The sequence below is a fragment of the Python bivittatus genome, unplaced genomic scaffold (genome assembly GCF_059951505.1).
Source record: "Python bivittatus isolate LINGU-HERP-01145 unplaced genomic scaffold, Pbiv_v1 ctg000480_np1212, whole genome shotgun sequence".
NCBI lineage: Eukaryota > Metazoa > Chordata > Lepidosauria > Squamata > Pythonidae > Python > Python bivittatus.
Genome location: NW_028277075.1, coordinates 44,749,136 through 44,769,581, shown reverse-complemented (window position 1 = coordinate 44,769,581; position 20,446 = coordinate 44,749,136). Strand labels below are relative to the sequence as shown.

Genomic DNA, 20,446 nt, shown 5'->3' with positions numbered 1-20,446 from the left:
ACTTTCCGATTTGTACACTTACTAGGAATGATGTTGAAATAACATGGTAAATGGTGTGAATGCTGGAGTACACAAGAGCCTAGTTCAGCCTGTTTCTCATATTCAAAAGAAAAAGAATTGGAGGACTGCATATAAAAGGCATTCCTGCCCACAGCCTCAAACAGACCTATTTGTAGGGTGGTTCACCCACTGCTGGTCTGTATGTTATGGGAATGAGGCACTTACTATCCAGAGAAGGTTTTCTTCAACCCAGTATCCATCAGGCAGTCCTATTAAAATAGCCAGAAATCTGTCTTGTAAATATTTCTAGGGCTGGGGGTTCCCCTTCACCCTACAGCAATCAGTTCCCAATATAAGTTCTTTCTGAAGAAAACAAACTAGTTATAAAAAGCAGCCATTTGCTATAATGTTTAGCTGCAACTGGTATACTAATTAAAGTGCTAACATTTTCCCTTCCACCAAAACTGAAAATATCCACCAGTGAAACTTTGAGCTAAACCCTTTAAGATGTTGTCAGGTTCCACAAAATCCAAGAAAGAAGATTCCCTAGCTTTATTTTGCATGTTTCAAAGAAAATATACATGAATAAATTAAATTTAACAACTACAAGTAGTTGAAGAAAACAAATATACAGTCAATCTGACCCTTTGTTGAACTGGCTGTCAAAAAGTTTCGAATCTTCTATTGATTTGAAAAGAATTCTTGCAACATTTATAGAATGATTTCTGACTTACAATTCCTATGGAATATACTTTCCTATGACAGGAGTGACCACTATAATTTGAGGCTTGTTGCTCATGGGTCATGACAATGGCAGTGGTCATTTTCATTCCAAAAAGATATGAAAAACAATAGCTTTACAGATCTTCACTCCCCAAAAGTATGGGAAATAACAGCTATGGCAGTTATCCATAACTCTGTTTCTCTCTCTCTTTTTACCAAACAATACTCCGTTCTTTCTTCTTGTTCCACAGTACATTTTAACTTCTTGTCAGCTAAGTGTCTTATTGTCAACTCAGATATAGACGGAAAGAAAGAAGCTCAGGATCAATTTTAAAGACAGTGTTTATAAAAAATGAAAAGAAAAGACCCATGAAGACCAAATTCATAAGTACTATATATAAATTGCATACAGCAAAGTGAATGTTTCTTCTGACAATATGTAAAAAGTAGAAGGCACAATGCTTCTAAGGAAAAAAAAGTCACTTTATAACAAGTTTATAGAGATATTCGTAATGTCCTGACTTTTCCACCTTTGACTGGAATGCCTGGTCATTCAAACCAATTTTACATTTTTTTTCTCTCTTTCTCTCTGATAGTAATTCTTTTATAACACGTAATGTTGCAAAGTTTAGGCTTCAGCATGTTAAGATCTGTTGGACACTAAGAGATATTCATTTCTCTGTTGGTATATATAGTAAATATTAACCGTCATTCTTCTTGTATCATATTCCTAAAATGTTCTCCTTGTCCTATTTCTTGTTGGTAATTATAATATTAATAGTCATAAATTTTATTTTAAATAGCTTTAAATAGTTATTTAAAGTCTCAATGTATTTTATTCATATTATAAATTGTCTTTTTGGATTTTTACAGCAGTGATATTTGTATCTCATGCTGGTCAAAGACCATAATAGCATTTTGTTTTTATCAATTTACAGCAAAATATAAATAATTATTTAACCAGAGCAGTTCAAGCCACTTATTAGACTTTACATTGCACTGAACAACAGGATCTCTTAAGACATTATGACTTAGATTACAAGAATTTGGATACCCTCAAACAGTTGATTTGATCTGAAATTGATGTCTGAAGATTAATCTCTGAAGTTAATGTCTGAACTGAGATCTTATATTTCTTTTCAGCCAGATTTTCTTCCAAGTTATTCTTCAACCTGCTCTTGCCAAAGATGGAAAAAGCTTCTGTTCCAGTGCAACTTCTGCACAGAAACCTTTCTGGTTTGGGCAAATAACAGGTGGCTCTTTGCTTTGACAGAGAGCCACATTACTACCATGGCACAAATCTCTTTACTGATGAGATCTATGTCACCTCACATAGGCCTTGACATTAAATCATTTTGTCAAAAAGTAAGGGCTTGCCCAACAATATCACTCAGAGTTAGAAGAAACTCACCTGTTCCAAAAAGAATATAAGGTTACTGTAAACTCCAGGGAAAACTATTAAACCATACAGTAAAGCCAGCTTTTAAATGATGCTAGAATAGTACAATTGAAGATATCCCTACTATAAAATCATACAGAATCTATTTCAGTGCAATTGACTGCCATATAATTAAGTAAGATTGTACCAGATGCAAACTAGGAGGTGCTTTAAACACATGTCTAATAACTACATCTCTCTCTCTCTCTCTCTCTCTCTCTCTCTCTCTCTCTTTTTTTACTTTCTTTTTCAATCTACAGTAATGACAGGGAACTCAATCTGGATTTGGAATCCAATTAAGGAATGAAGGGTGTTTTAATAACATGTACCTTTCTGCATTTTCAGGCCAGATCTAGCCCAGCACACATGCAACTTATATTGCCAAAACTATTTTTCAATATTTTTCCATGAGTATATCAAGGGACACCTTAGTCATAGAAACAAGTTATTCAGAGACTCTTTTGATAGGTCTTAGATCTCCCAAGTATCAACTGAAGTCACACGTGGTTCTTATGTCATTTTCAAGAGACATTGATTTGATTTCTCAAGCATGCTATTGTTCCCATCAGTGTGAGAAGCAGCATAGCTGAAATCTATATGACAAAGTTAAACAAGCCAGGAGATAGCTACTTTTGCATGCTAAGAAGCAAATCCATCACTTGGGAACTTCGAAGTAAACTTTCCTTTTCTCTGGGTTATCTGTACTTTCTAAATAAAAAATTCAAATGTGGGTAATATTATAAATGCTGCTGTGAAGACTCAACTTCATAATGAGACACTATGCAAGGCCTTTGTTTTTAGCAGAGTATTTCTCACTAGATTACAATCAAGTTCCTTTCAGGAGTATACTATTTACCTTCACAATAGGCAGAGTCCCCTTGGACCGAGACATAACCACTTTTGCATTCGCAAGTAGCTCGTGTGTTCCAGTTTCTGCACTCTGAATTTTCACCACATCGGTGCCCTTGTGCACAAAAATTATGACCTGAAAAATGAAATGCATTCACTTTTGAATAAAACTGTAAGGAATAAACAGTTAAATGCTAAATTATTATTAATGCTAATTCATTTATTACCCCAACTGCCAAATCTTTGCTCATGAATTTTTAACTGACTACCTTAAGCAGTCCCCAGTCCCATCCTGTTTTACTGTGTTTCAGTTTTACTGTTAACAGTGCAATCCGAAAGGGAATGTGAGAGGGTAGAGAAGGAGCTACCCAGCTCCGCCTCTCTTTTTCAATTTGTCCATTTTTAAATCTGCTCCATCCTTCCTGTTTATTTGAGGGAAATCTAATTTGGTATTACATGTATCCAGCACTGAGTATCTGATGTATCTTATGGGGTTATGCCCACATGTATTAATATATATTAATAGAACCCTTTCAGGATAGGCAGACATTAGAGGAGACAGATGGTCCTTCAGACAGCCAGGCCCTATGCCATGAAGGGCTTTATAGGAGATAAGTAGCACCTTGAATTTCACCCAGAAGCCTATTGGTAACCAGTGCAGCTTACAGAGCAGAGATGTTATATGGCTGCCCATGCCACTGTATTCTGAATCAGCTGCAGCTTCTGAATAGTCTTCAAGGACAACCCCATTGCAGTAGTCTATGTATGAGGTCAGCAAAGCATGGATGGTTGTCTGGAGGGTAGTCCCATAAGATGAATATGTGCAAAGGCCTTTCTGGCCACAGCTGCCAAGTGCTCCTCAAGCAAGAACTGTGAGTCCGGGAAAAACCCCAAATAGTGAACTATCCCCAAATAGTATAATCCCATTCAAAACAAAAGATGAACCAGGGGGTCCAAACACCACAACTATTTGGTCTTGCTAGGGTCAAGTTTGAGTCTGCTTCTCCAACTTAGATCCCCTCAACTGAATATTTCAGCATACTGGTGAAACCTGACCCCAGATCAATGGATGAAGGCCAGCAGACCATCTCCTCCATAACAAAGCCACAACTACTGCATGGACCTAACTGCATGCAACCTCCCAGGAGGCCTTCACAAGTTACTATTTAGATCTACTAAATAGGAAAGGATCCTTAGGAGTACAGACTCAAACTTGCTTCAGGTAACCTTGGGGTCAAGGGAAGGAACTGCTCCCTCCTGAATCCCAGTCTATTATTTCCATTATTTACCCTGGGGTTCATCTGAAATTTTAAAAATCATCCCCTTGACCAATTCTATTGTAGTTTGTGTGGCAATCAGTAGGAAGCACTAATTACCATCCCTTTAATTTTGGGGCCCTAAAATGAAAAGTAAAGGAGCCAAAACAAACTTGTTTCATTGATTTCAGTAAAAATAAATAAGTAATTTTACCTGGATTTCAATTTTCTCTTTTGAAGAGAAAATTGAGTATCATAGACATTTTTATTGGAATACTCTCAAAAGTGTATTGAATTTCTCGCATCTATGTTTGTATTGGAAATAATATTTTGCCTGATACAAGTTTTCACATTATAGGACTTTCTGAAGAGAAGATAAAACTTTTACACTCCCCCTCTCTTTCCGCCTTACCCCACCCCATGGATACCAGTGATGGAATAATTTAATAATGATTTTTTAAATCCTTGAAATACACTTAGAGACTTCCAAATGGTGAATCTTACTGAAAAAAACATACATTCTAGGCCTTTGACCTCTTCAGATATTACAGCTGAATCCTTCACACCTTAACCAAGGTTGTAGTATAATTTTCCTATACTTGGCTTTCCTTTGATGAGGACATCCTTATATCTTTATTACAATTGCTTCCACTAGATTAAATTTTGCTTTAAGTTATTTGACTGTGCAATGACCCATTTATCATTTTAAGCTAATTATAACAGTAATCAAATTCCATGCTTCAGGGAATAGGGAGACAATCTTATTTTACATTGGTGAAGAATACTGCAACTAGTTATGCCTATGTCCTCCTAAAGGTGTCACTTGAATTAGTCATAGGTTAATATCCCAAAAGTTGGAAGAATTTAACAACTCAGCTACTCCTCTAAGCTATTCTGATGGCAATCTTATTTATTTATTTATTTTATTTATCCTGCCTTTATTTTTTGTCAACTCAAGGTACTGTACATACCTCCCACCTCCTGTTTTCCCCACAACAACAACCCTGTGAGATAGGTTGGGCTGGGAGAGTGTGACTGGTCCAAAGTAACCCAGCTAGTTTTCATGCCTCATGGGGTAGAAGAACTGTGTCCTAGCCCAACACGTTAGCCACTACACCAAACTGGCTCTCTTATGCACATTTACTCACAAATAAGTCAATCAGACTTTTCAAACAAACAAGGACCTTATTAGAACAGACATAGCTTTTCTCACATATAATCCAATTGTTTGATACCCTATCACATTTCTCCTAGCCACCTCAGGTAAAGAATCATGCAAAGGAATGTCTATACGATGGTAGTAATGCAGTTATCCAATACTTCACATGACTGCTATAACTCCAAACAAAGCTATTGTGGTAACAATATCATTTATGGAAAACATTCTGAGTTATCAGGTATCTTTTCTTATGATTTTCCATACCTGAAGACTTTCTGCAACGAAAAATGTCTAGCTACTATGTCTGAATAGCCCTTGACAGAGGCAGTACTTTGTTTAGCTTACACTACTATCTTGTTGTGTACTGCATGTCATTTACTATGGAAATATTCAATAATAGAAGCTTTTTTCAATTTGGTAACTTACTTTCTTGCTTACTTTATTTGTATGCTGCCCATTTCCAAAGACTCTGAGCTGCTAACAATACAACACGCTATCTATCTATCTATCTATCTATCTATCTATCTATCTATCTATCTATTTCACACATTTAAGAACTGAACAAGATAATGCAAATAATTAGAATGGGGCCCCAATCAACTGGACTTAAACATCATGAAAAGAACCTTTCCAACACAAAAATAAACACCCCACCCCAAATAAGTTCCAACAACATTGAAAGGGACAAAGAAAAGAAAGCACACACACAAAGTCATGTGTCTGCCTATGTATCCCCACATTTATAACACACCTTCCTCCTAGACTAGTTGGAGAACCAGATCTTAACTGTTCTGAAACTGAGGAAGGAAGAGGTAGGCCAGTTCTCCATAGGGAGGGAGTTCCAAAGCATAGGGGCAGCTACTGAAAATATCTGTTTCCTTAGGTCATAGGATGGAAAGCAAATGTAATCAGCATTCAGAATTGGTGAGCTGCAACTGTGTTACAAAACAGAGACAACGGAATAGCTGCAATATGGACAAGCACTATAAAAAGTATTTAGTTTGTCAATTAAAGCAAGCAAAATAAATGAATTTTTATGGTATTGTATTGTATTGTATTTATACTACCACAGTCCAGAAAGATTCATGGCAGTGCAAAATTAAAATCAGCACAATACAATAAATCTGTAAGTGAATGTATCAAAACTAATAAATCACTATTTAACATTACCACTTATCTATTCTATTTATATCCTACCTTTCAAATTGGCAAATATTCAAAACAGCTAAAAAGAACTAAAGAAAATTCAGTCTGTCATATTGCAAGGTTTGTGGTGATATTTTGAAAACAAAGATTCAGAATGCCTATAATTATATAAATTACTTAATTCCTCAAGCTAATTAAAATTCAAATCATTAAGAGTCCTAAGTTTTCTTCTGTCAAATCATGCCCATAATGACTTGGAAAAGATTGTAATATTACAGCACGTGTTTTGAATGCTGAATATCATAGGTTCAGTCTGACCTCCATAAAAAAGACTCTTCTCTAAAATCCTAAAGAATGTTTCTCAGTTTAACTCACTAACTATATTTTCAATATCACCCGAAATCACAGTAAGCTTCAGGCTTAGGCACCACATTTCCTGTTTCCTTCTCCATGTAGCTGGGAAGAAAAGCCAGAAGATTTGCTTTTGTTTAATTACTGTCTGTAGTATCATCTCAGCAACAAACTATGATTAACACCATCATTAGTTTACAACAGGCAGCTTCAGAAATGTGGCTTCAGGAGCTGGTTCACTGAAACTAATGACAGTTAAATAAACTTCTAGTGGTAAACTGAATTAATTAAAAGAGGAAGTAAATCCTTCCAAACTCTTATCCCCATCTTTGTAAAATGGAAGACTAAAGCCATGAGGCTGGAGGCTACGTAGCTCAATTCCTACTCCTTGTTAAATGATGACTTTACTTAAGAAATGAGTACAATCATTATAAGACAGCAGCTTTCTCTTATTTCCAAAATCTAAATTCCAAAGCTTAGAATTCCAGTCAAAATTTTAAAAATCTTTCTATGAGTTCTAATATGCACAGAGAAACTTTACAAAATCATATTAATATTGCACAGTTTCTGACATGGAAGTGTAACACAAGAAAATTTAAAGGATTCATCAGAGGTCACTAGAACTGTTATTAGTTTTTTTTTTCCTTCCTAAAAACAGAAAAGAAAAAAAAACCCAACATGAGCCTATCTTTTCTGGGGTCTCAGGTATATCTTCAGAACAAATATTTCAGTTTACATATTTGCATGTCATTCTGACAGATACCTGACAGATATAAAAGTTCAAATAACTGTTCCTGAGAACAAAATACTATGTCTGAAAGAATTCTTTGTAAATATGTAATCCCTGTTCCTTACAGCAGAGTGATTAAATTCATACTTCTCAACATCTATCTAACATTTAATAAAAATTAAGTTGTAGAAATAAGTCCCACAACAATTCACTAGATTTTGTATCTCCCACAGCGATTTGCTAGAATTTTCCATCTATTTTCTAGAAACAGTCCAGTCTTAAAGCTAAATTCAAAGGGATGGCAACTCTGCTCCCTGAAGAGCCCCCTGAAGCAGCCACTGAAAGAAATTATCTCTTTCATGAAAGTAAATTATAAGGATTAACAGATGCACACTATTAATATCCTCTCATTGCATTTTTTCATATAGACAATAACCCAATCCTATTAATATACATTTAAAGATAAGTCCCATTTTAAAGAGGTCATTGCAGCTATAGGTGACCATGTTATACCAACTGCTGTGAAAGTAAATCTCAGTGATACCAATGAAAGTTACTTCTGAGCAGACTGTAAAACACAAACTGCAGATCAATAGATATGTACTTAAACCAACTACCTGCTCAATCAAAAGTGAGACAAAATGATTTAATTTACATTACTTCAAAATATTTGATTCAGACATAATTATTATTTATTTTTCATGTACAGAGGTTATTCAGTAGTCTTTATTTGTAGGAGTTGGCAGCGCGTTAGAAACACCAAATAGCATTACATAGAATGATGCAGTGAAACTTGTAGGAAAAATCCACACATTCATCACATTCATCATCATACATACTCCAGTCACAAATTATGGCCATTGTGATAAATCAGAAAACCTGCTCAAGTTACCATGAAGAAATTATTGCATTCTTCTATACACTCAATTATTTTATTTTTTTAAAATAACAAGAGAATTAACTGCAACAGTAATTACATATGAATTTGAATACTTAGAATCATTGTACATCATGTTTTATATGCAGATATGCAAGATTTTATGAAGTGAGATGTTTGATCATTATGAATGTACTACTTTCAGAAGAGGTTTGGAAAAAATCTGGAAAATCCTGCTGATGTAACACCAGCCTTGCCCATGAGAGAGTCCTGACTACACTATCTGAAGTACAGCTATAATAGGGCACATTAATTTAACAAAATACCAATGACAATACTAAAAATAACATAGCTGGAAGAAATGCTATTAATAAGGAGAAATAAACATTTATTTTTCATTGCCATATATGGTTCTATTAATTGGATCAGAGAATTAAAAATTACTATCAAATTGTTAACATCATTTAGGTGTTTTTCCTTGATTTGAACTAATTCGCTTCTTTTTTGTGAATTCAAGGTTAGGGTTTGGGTTTACTTTAAAGTCCCTAAATGGCTTGGAATCTGGGTGTTTTAAGACTGCTTTCTTCCATATATCTTTCTTTATATGCTACAGATCCCACTGCTTTGTGATGCAACCATGACAAACAATTATTAATAACCAGGTTTCTCCTGCAGTTAGCCTCCATCTGATAGAAATATTCTTCCTGCTGATATTAGATATGTGTCATCATTTTATTTATTTTAGCATTTGGATAAACATAGCTGTTTAAAAAAATCAGATTGTCCTGATGTATGATCTTAATAATGTTTCCTTGATGGCTGGTGTTTTAGTACATTTCATAATTTGGTGATTCCTACATTCCAAGTCTGCTGCTTTTAAGCCACCCTGAGTTTAGTTAGTGGAAAAATTACAGCTGCAGGATTTGTTCAGCCAAGGCAGCATCATTTGAGGGATGGGGATCGGAATTTGCAAGATTGCCTCTAAACCTTCCAGAAGGCCTTGGGATGACAATCCAGGGATGTTCCAGGTGGGGATCATTTTTTGGCTCATTTCTTATTTTAAAGGGTTAGAGCAGAAATAGTAGCAGAGGTCTTCTAGAAGGCAAATTATTGTCTTCACCATCATTAAATGCACCCCTCCCCAGCTTAAAAACACACCACTGAAATTCAGCTATTCTGTAACTTAATTTCAAAGGTGCAATTTGGGGAATGCTGGGAAGTTGTATATGGCCCACAGGCTGTGGATTGCCCAGTTCTGCTGTATGGTCTTCCTTATTCTAAATGGAATAATAATATTGTTTTCTAAGTTGGGCAGTCTGATTCTATACCTAGCAAGCTCCATTTCGACAAATAAAACCCGTTCAAAGAAACATAATAGAACCTATAAAATTCTTCCACTCCAAATACAGTGAACTACTCAAAAACCACTTATACTGTCAAGAACACATGGCAGCATCCTACTTACCTTTACAAACACTGCAGCACTGATTCTCTGGGAGGACATAGTCTTTTTCCGAGCAGTTCAGTAGAGGACAGGTCTCTGTTACTTTTACTAAAATCCCATTCTGGAAATAAATAATGTTTCATAATATGACACTGATGAAAATGAAAGTGACAGGGGAGGGTTACATAGTTCTCAACTTTATAGCATGAATGATCTTTACCAACAATCAGTGTAAGGTGTCAGGCACTAAGCTAAACACCTTTCACACATAACATCAAAAGCTTAATCTTTTTTGGCATTTGTATTCCCAAAGTTAAAAAAGAGCATTATACTTAAATTCAAGACTGCATAGCTTCTTATACTTTCTATAATCTATTTGACTATTTGCATGAGTCAGTCTTCCATTTATTATTTGTTGTTTAAATGCTATTGATTTTTATTACTATTTATTGCATTTTGAATGTGTGTATTAAATCTTTTGTTCAAATCTATTGGACAGATTACAGAAAAAAACATATCAAGGCTCTATTTTAGGCTGATTATATAATAATGCTTTAAAGTGCAATAAGTGTAAAAAATGATTATTTGCCCATTTAATGAATGAAGAGTTAGATGATGAGACAGAGAGACAGACAGGCATAGAAGCATTCAAATAACAAATCAGTATTATCATCATGTTTCAAATAAAACTCCATTCATTATTTTTAGGACTGGTAGCGCTCCCTTCTGCTACTGGAAATTCTGTCCTAATTTCATATCTTTGTGTGTTTTGCCCTATGAATGGCAGTATTTCAATTCTCTCAGTCATATTGCAATAAATTCTCAGAGCAGAAATGCAAAGAATGTAACCATGCAACTGCCACTAATGACACTGTGATAAATGAAAAGGAAGGACCCCATCATACAGGGATAAAAAGAGGCAAAGAGGGGACTTTATTTGAATAAAATGGGGATATAAATTTTATAAATCAACCTCCTGCTACTCAGTGATTATCAGCTGTTTGTAATGGTTACAGTTATTAAGAAAGATTTTGTGTGGTTCCAGTTCTGGGAAGCTTCAGGAAAATTTGTGCTTGCCTTCAAGGACCTGATAATATATACCACATGACAACTGCTAATAAAAAGGAGGAAAAATGGGCAAAAACTCTCAGGCCAAGCTTGGTATATCATGTGTGAGTGTGTGTGTGTGTGTACATATAGATATATAGATTTAGATGTTTAGATATTTAGATATCTCACAAGTTGCCAATAGGGAATCAGAGGCTGTAGAAACAAAAGGTACTTCCCCACATGGTATTTGCAACATTTTCAGATTTTCAGGCTGTGCCCTCTTGTGGTCTCCTGCTGTTTTCTCTATTGGGCAACCATGCCAATTTACTTCTAACTCAGCTGCAGTTCAATAAAAAATGCATCCAGAATGCTTTTCAGTTGAATTCTCTGAGCTTGGGAATGACCCAGCTTCTGTTGGTGGGATCTCCACCTTTTGGGCCCTGACTCTCCTCCCTCTTGTAACAGACAGAGCTGCTAAGTACTTCACAATCGGCTTCAACTCATGACAGGGGAGGACAATTTGGCTTCTTGGCAGCTCTCCTTTATAGCAAACAGTGAGGATTTATACCAAGTGCCACACAGGATATTTGAATGTGAATGGAGACTGGTTGGTTAGAGCACCTTTTTCTTTCTCCCCCTCAAGTGGATCAGATCATGTGAATGTGCATTTGGAGCCTGTCGTTGGTGACAATGTTCACGGATTGTCTGAATTTTTTTCCAGGGTTTGGGGTTGAAATTGGCAGCACAGAAGTTCCCAAACTACTTTGGAAGGAACACTGCATGAAAAGTTAATATACCAACTTGCATAGACTATGATCTATACTCGCAACCTAAATACATACCACGATTTTCATTTGTGATGCCAAATAACAGATTGTCTGAGGTGATGCAGAAAAGGTTAGACAACATAGTTTAACAACAAATATTCAAATCTTATAAATCAGATTTTAAGCCAGACCTCTGATTTCAGTGACTCATTTGCATATGTAAGCATTTTGAAAAATGATGCTTTCATATAGTATGTCTTTAAAAATGTCATTATCTTATATACATGTACCAGTAGCCCCTTGCTTCGATAACTTTGTAATGTGTACATAAATGCATCATGTGCATTAACACTTCTACATTCTTATGTATATGCACATATGTTTAATTTTACAATATAAACTTGACTTGTTGCTGAAACCTAAATTTGAACTTCAGTCAATGGCTTAATATTAATCTATTGCAAAATTCAGAACCTAGGAATTTGGCATCATTCAAACTGTACAATTCATGCATATATTTTATTATATGAGTCACAAGCCAATCATTAGCCATCTTAGTTATGTATTGATTAAACTGGAAATCCATTTTGTGGAATATTGTTATATTGTGGATAAGATCAATTGTATCAATTGCCCATGACACGTCATTGCTACTCAAGCTGCATTGGCTCCTGGTGCAATTCTAGTTGCTGGTTGTAACCTAGAAAGCTCTTTATGACATGTGGCCAAGATACTTGAAAGGCCACCTCTCTTTAGTGGCCTCTACCCATATTATTAGGGCCAAGAGGATGGGTATTAGGGCCAACAGGATGGGTATGCTTGGGTCCTGTCAATTAAAGAATGCCAGCTTGCTGGACCCAGGAAATGTGCCTTCTTGTCCTGGCACCTGCTCTCTGGAAAACCTTATCACCTGAGATCAGATTAGCCCCAACCCTGCTGGTCTTCCAGAAAATGCTGAAGACCTGGCCGTTTGCCATGGAAAGTGAGTGAAGCCTGAATGGTTGATATTCTTTGGTGATTCTTTGTATTCTAAGCTGCCTTTTTGGGATATTGTGTTGCATGTTTTATTAGTTAAAATACTGTTTTTAATTTGAAATGATGTTCAGCACCCAGAGCTGCTTTGGTGAGAAGGGTGACTGCATAAATGCAAATAAATCAATAAATGCACCAGTGGAACCCTGTACACAGTACAGAAGCCTCATGTCACTATAATATTTTGGGGCACAATATAATATCTACTTTTTCAAAGCTGGAAAGGAAAAAGACAACCTTTCTCTAGTGATGCAAGGATCTTAAATATTAGCAGTGCTTTCAGATTGCATTCTTTAAAAAAGCAATTCAGAACATGACTGTTACACATTTTTGCAACTCTGACCTGCTTTAAAATATAGGTCTTTCCAGGGATCATGCAACAGCTGCAGAGGGCAGACACACAACCCCAGGAAAAGACAAATTGAACCTGAAATGCTGCAGAACCCTATTAAATATAACTATCTCTTCAAGACGTAACCAGGCAAATAGAAAAACAATCCTCTTGGAAGCCAGAATCTGTCTCTCACTTGCTTGTTCATAATGAAGCATTTGTGTCACTAAGAGTATAATTCATGTAATTCTGTTCATTATGGCTATGAATTCAACCCATATCTCTGTACATTTGCAAAAAATCTATTTTTGCAAATGTCTCAGCATTTTCCATTATTTTAGCACAAAGACAATAAGCTAAACTTATTTTTAAAAGTTTAAAACAGAACACTTCAAACTGAAAGAGTAACTGGAATTCATTAGATTGCTTTGATTTTGCAAACAAAAAGAGCATAACAAAAGGGAAACTATTCACTAGAGAGGAAATTTTCCATTTTATATCTGCCTTATGCGGTCTAAAATATGGAAAATAAACCAGAAAATTCTAAAACCTAGTTCAAATAAAACATTAAGGGAGGAAATATAAAGTATGCCAAACCAGGTTTGCATCAAGCATCAAACAGGAACTTGGTGAGATATAAATTGATGTAATGAAGAATTACTTCATTCTATATTAATTTTCCAGAATATAAAGAATATTTATAATAAACAATAATCATGATGATGAACTTTTTCTGAAAAGACTAATGGATGCTCCATAATTAAGAGGAGTTTAATGCTTGGGTCGAAATATGTCTGGCCCTAAACTTCATCATTGGAATACTTGAAAACTTGTGCGTATATACAGTATGTTCTTTATTTATTTCATCACTAGTTAACAGTTTCTTGATCATTTATATTTACATGTATATTCTCTCATTGCTTTTCTAACTTTCTCATAATTACAGAATATACAGCTAGGAAAGGATCTTGGAGAACATATACTCCAGTCCACTATTATAGCATCCAATCTCTGCTTATATGCTTCCAGTCAAGCAGTAGCCATCTCCTCCAGCAAAGGAGAGTCCCAAGGCAGTCTTTTTCATTGCTGAACAGCTTTTACCATAAGGACATTTTTTCCTGTTGTTCAATCAAAATCTACTTGTAATTAAAACCCACTCTTTCTTCTCCTGGAACAACTGAACAATTCCATCCCAACTTCGACATGCAGCTCTTCAGATATTTGAGGACAGCTACTGTACTCTCCCACAGTTTTCTCTTCGCTAGACTAAACATACCCAACACCTCCAACCATTTTGTTTTTCTCAAATATTATTTCATATTTGATATGACTATTCCAATTTTGTAAAGGGTACACTTGCATAGTTTGGAAATGACTTCTTAATATGTTTTGTTATAACTTGTGTAATATGAATTAGTGTATTCAGTGCAATGTGTAAACAACACTGAAATCAACAAAGCACATTAGATAATAATGAATGAACCGATCTGGGCTCAGTTCAGTATTGGGCTCAGTAATCAAGCTATTTCCCATACAGATCAGGCGAGTAGGTCAATTTATGTCACCCAAATTCCAGATTCAGTTATCTTATTACATTCTTGGTGACAAGGCTTTCAGGAGAAAAACAATGCATTGAGCTTTCACATCCCCACAGGACTTAGAAGAATTAAATGAATTCTGACTTAAGCTGGAAAAAAAATCAGCTGGGGCAAAAGGATGATATCAGCTATAGCCTAGCATTACAAAACTGACATCCTGAAGTGAGCCGTATTGCCAGCATAACAACAAGGTATATACAGTATATATGCTATCTACAGAATAGTGTAGGCATACAATGCTTGTTATGCATAGTGTCATGTGGGGGAGAAGGCTGGTTACAAACTTAGGTATTCAACCACAAAGTTATAATAAATGAGCATATCTTTTGTATTTTGAAAATCAGATGGGTCTTACATAGCTACATTTTTACTGTACAATTCTATACAGTCCAAAGTGTGCAGTCCAGTAGATCAGAGCAACATCTAATAAGAAAGGCTGGTTGCAGCCCTAATCTTTTTTTTTTTCCATTCATATAATCTTCTTGTTTTATCTTCATCAACTCTTCCAAGGGTTCCCTTTGAATAGATTATTGTGGAATAATATGTGCACTGGGGGACAATCAAGCCCATGTACCTCCAGTCCCCCCTGGGGATTTCTGATGGACATCTGTGAAGATCAACAGATAACTTGGCAGAAGCAGCAAAAAATGTGCTCAATGGTAGCTTGTGTGGATAAGTCTCAAGGGCACTCTCTTGCCCCTGGGAATGACAAAATATCCCTAAGGGCAGATGAACTAACCTGATTTGGTCAGTGGCATGGAATGTGAAAGAGATTGGGGCGTCACTTCATCTTTCTATCCCATCATCAGTCATGACTAAAAACAACAGAAGGAACAGAATAGAGAGTGTAGCTGAGCACCTGGAACTTACACACTTACAAAGAGATAAAGAGAAGAAGAGTCTGAAAATGGTGATTGTAAAATAGGTGCTGCAAATGCAGTCTTAAACCCTGAAGAAAGGATTTCTTCATATATTCTGACAGGGGTATTTTGAAAACCAGAACTAATCTCTTAAAAATAGTCACATAGAATGTCAGAACCCTTCACCATCTAGAAAAATTACTAATGTCTTACAAGAAATTGTTGCCCTGAAAGTAGATATTGCTATCTACAGAATACACAAGATACATGAGGAGAAATGCACCATAATCGATTCTAGCAGGACTTCCCATAAACAATACTGCCATTGTCATGAAAACGAGCATTGTAAAAGAAGTGATGGCTTTTGGCCTATAAATGACAGAATAATCATGACCAAAATTGATGCCAAACCATTCAATATAGTAACATTATATATTTGTAATTTGTAATCTCAACAAGAAATTACTCAAACCAAGTAGAAGAGTTTTATGAAACAATACAAGAAGCAATATCTTCAGTAAAGTCTATGGATATCCTAATTATTATGGGACATCTAAATGTAAAAGTAGGGTCAGAGAAGATATCTACCTGTAAGGTAAAAAATGGTCTAAAGCATAAGAAATGACAGTGGCCAAAGGCTTATACAATTCTTTGAAGAATGGAAGAATTTGAACTTTTCCCTACCCAGTTCTATGTTCCAACAACCAGAAAGAAGAGTATGTACTTGAAAAAGCCCAGGAGATACAACAAGGAACCAAACAGACTATGTTATGATAAAAGATAGATTTGAGAATTGTACTAAGCAAGCAAAGACATGCTCTGATGTAGATATTGATTCTAACCACAACCCTATTACAATAAAATTCAGTGTAAAAATAAAGAACATCAGAAAAAAAAGAATATTTCCAAGAAAGATTTGGAAGTATGCAAAAATAAACTTTAAGAAAAAAATTGTAAACAATGTTTTACAATATTTTGAAGAGGAAAATAAAGACCAAACTTTTTGTGTACAAAAACCAGCCAATGTTATTGATCAAACAGTGAATGCACTTAAAAACAGTATGTAGAAAAGTAACTAACTCTGATCCCACAGGTAAAAAGAGAAAAGTAGAAACTTTAGATGATAGAAGAAATTTTAGCAATGATGGAAATGAGGAAAAAAGTAAAAAAACTAATCTCACTATTAATCTTTGAATTTTTTAAAAGAAATATACATGAGCCAAGGAAACATGGTTTCAAATTAAATAGCAAAGACCTTGAAGATTTCAAAAGAAAACAAAGAATACAAAAGCAATGAGCTACATCTGTAAAACATTGAAAAATCAATGGTCTTTAAGAAAAACAAAACAATCAACCCTAACTGCATCAGATCAGAGACAGGATATATAAATTATGACAGTGAATTAATCCTAAATAGATTAACAGAATACATTAAAAAAATGTTCTATGAATGCAAGGGTAAAAAAACACCCATTTACAATCCTGAGAGGCCACTCATATTGGCTGTGACATAAGTAATGCCATCAAAAGTCTAAAGAACAGGAAGGCATAAGGCACAGATAAAATTACCTCAGAAATGTTTAAATCCCTAGGTGGAAAGTGATCAAGAATTCTAAACTCAGCAACCAAATATTTGAAACAAGTTACTTGCTAAAAGACTTTAAACACTCAACTTTTATTCCAATTCCTAGGAAAACAAGAACTGTAGAATATTCTGAACACAAAATCCCATTAGTCTTATCAAACATGCAGCAAAAAAAAAAAAAAATTAGAAGTCAGTTTCTTAAGAAACTCAGGATAGTTCAACAATGCAATAAGTGAAGTTCAGAGCATATTTATGAAATAGTGGCACTAGGGAAGGCATTTTCAATCAGAAAACAAAAATCAAGAGATATTTTTAAAAATAAAAAGACATCTTTTTATGTTTTGTTGATTATTCAAAAGCCTTTGATACTATAAATCATGAAATATTGATCAAAACTTTGGAGCAAATTGGGATGGATGGCAAAGACATTAGAATTATAATGAATCTGTACTGGGAGTAAACTTCTTTTAAGGCTGAAAGAGATTTTTCAAAGGACTTTTCAGTCCAGAAAGGAGTGTACTAAGGAGTGTATCCTATCACCCTTCCTTTTCAACATCTACACTGAGGAAATATTTGATGAACCAAGCATCGCACCAGGACTGTCAATAGGTAGTATGAAAATGAACAACTTAAGATATGGATATGATACAGTGCTCCTGGCAGAAAAAGAAGAGGATATGATGCTGCTAATTGATAAAACAAAAACAGGTGAAAAGTACGGATTACATTTTAATTTTTAAAAAACAAGATGATGGTAATCTCTGGGAAAAAAAGACCCTCCAAAAAGAGTGACCCATGATGTCCTCTTGAGTAAGTCAAGAATTTTGTATATCTTGGACACTTAATAATTGAAGATGGGAAAACAGCTGGTGAAATAAACAGGCAAATAGAAATTAGCAAGAAAATCTTTTTAGACACGAAGAATATTCTGACCTCAAGGGAAATGGATTTAAAACTAAGGATAAGAGTAGCCAAATTCTGTGTCTGATCAACTCTCCTTTATAACACTGAAACATGGACAATATCCAAAGAGGTTGACAACAGGGTGAAAAGTTTGAAATGCAGCTTTTAAGGCAAAACCTTTGGAGTCACAAAAAAAATCAAATCTCAATGTTGTAGAGATGGCACAGGAGAAAAGGAGCCTCAGAAGATTACCAAACAAAGAAAATGGAGAAGAGATTCCTTCTGCTATACAAAGAACTCCACTACAAGGAACAAGAAGCTGGAGACATCAAGAGATACCTGGAATAGCAATATGCATAATTGGACAGGCCTAAATTATGGAGCATGTTTAAGACTGGCAGACACAGTGTGGGCTCATAATTGTCAACCTCCTTGAAGAAAAAGACGCTTGAAATGAATATTTCAAATATACAACAGAGGTATATTTGATATGCTGGTACTCTGCAACAAAATGGCATAGTTCTTTATAATTGCATCTCCTCCTTGGATATGTGCTGTCCAAATTCTAGCTCCACTAAAATAGAATGAAATGAAATAAATAATACACTGCACTGTTTTGTTCATTTCCACTTAGAAATCAATAAAACTATTTGCTGTAATCCAGAATAGCATGGATTAATTCTATTACAATCATTACAAATGGCATTGATTTCTGTCTACATTGTTAGTGCAGAAAGAGATAACCCTTTGGGGCTGGTAGACATATTTGGAATATTTAGTACCTTGTGCAAGTGCTGTCACAAAGCAGTTGCCCGGGTGATCAATTACAAAATACCACGTGAACAAATGGCAAATGGGTAAAACAGTTGACCATCACCCCTGGCCCCCAAGATGCTACTACCTTGCTTTTATTTTATTTCCTTGAGCAAGAAGACACATTTGTAAACAAAATGTTGGCCTATAGTGTTATATGTGGGTTTGTTTGTTTTCGAAGGACACTTTTGTGAGTTATGTGGGATCTAGATGGATTCTTATAAATAAACATGAAGCTGATGTGCCTTTACTGCATGCTAGCTTCCTGATTTTTTTAAAGGATTATGTTTTAGGAAGTCTTAAATCAGATTGAATACTCTTACTTCTAAATAATTAGGATGAGATTTGAAACAATAAGTACAAAATGCAGATAGAACTGATTGTGTATTCCCAAAACTTTAAATCTGCCTTTACTTTGTTTCTCAAGTGGCGATATCATTCTTAAATATTCTAAATAAGCAAGCATTGAACTTTTTTTTCTTTTCCAGCACTACTGGTTTTGTAAGTTTTATCTCTATATTTCTAAATGTAATTTTTTTAAAAAGCATTTTTTATTTCACTTTGATTAAAGTAATACTTGGCTTATTAGTCTCTCCCTGTCTCAGTCTTTTTCTAAGCCTATTATTATCTTAACTGAGAAAATAAAGTTTTTCACTTAGGAAATAGGAATAAAATACAGGGAGATACCTAGTAATAATACTTAAGAGAAAGGTTTTGAGACAGTGGTGTGATTAGAAACTGAATATTGGTCAGTGGTGGGCTGTATCTGTAGAAATGGTAGATGCAGTTTTGGTCTGCATCACAGATTTGTAATTTCCTAATTGTTGGAATTAACCATTCGATTGTATTGGGTCTGGTCAGACCCCACCTCAAGTCTTGTGTTCAGTTCCAGGCACCACACTTTAAGAAGCACTCAAGATGAATTTGGAAAGATCCCGAGAAGAACAGCAAGGATGATCAGAGGACTGGAAATTTTCTACAAAATGTAGATAGAACTGACTGTGAATTGATTATGTTTAGCTTTGAAAAGAGATGCTGAAGGGAACATAAGAACAATCTTCAAGTACCTGGAAAGGTGCCGCATGAAGGGCCAAGACCTGTTCTGTATTATCTCAGAGTGCAAGACATAGAATAATGGAGTCAAGTTATAAAGCAGATTGCAAAAAACAAAAAAAAGCACACTTCCAGTTAGGACAGTTTTATAGTGGAACCAATTGCACAGAAAGCTGGTGAGCTCATCCTCATTGGATATATTCAAGCACATACTAGAAAGCCATCTACAAATGGTGTATTAAGTAATGTACCTTCAAGGGTCAGCAGCAGATTGGACTCAAGGATCTAAATGGCCCTTTCCAACTCTAGGATTCCCTGTTCTTTGTTCTCAGTTCCTGTTTTCTTATCATTTCTTTCTTCACACTTTGAACCTCCTTAGGTTTCTTTTTCATTTTTCATTGGTTTCCTCTATTGTTTCATTGAAATTTTAAAACTTCTAAATCACTCTATGGTCTTGCTCCTACTTAATGATCTTATTTTG

At 35.2% G+C, this 20,446-nt stretch overlaps 1 protein-coding gene across 1 annotated transcript in view; it reads right to left on the bottom strand.

Annotated features, from left to right (window-relative positions):
• Nucleotides 1-20,446, bottom strand: part of NELL1 (neural EGFL like 1) — a 351,666-nt gene that overhangs the window by 140,920 nt on the left and 190,300 nt on the right. The window contains exons 11-12 of the mRNA XM_088145070.1: nucleotides 9,995-10,094; nucleotides 3,018-3,146 (exon numbers count right to left, since the gene is read on the bottom strand). Coding sequence (XP_088001196.1) covers nucleotides 3,018-3,146; nucleotides 9,995-10,094 — 229 coding nt within the window. The remainder of the gene's footprint in view (nucleotides 1-3,017; nucleotides 3,147-9,994; nucleotides 10,095-20,446) is intronic.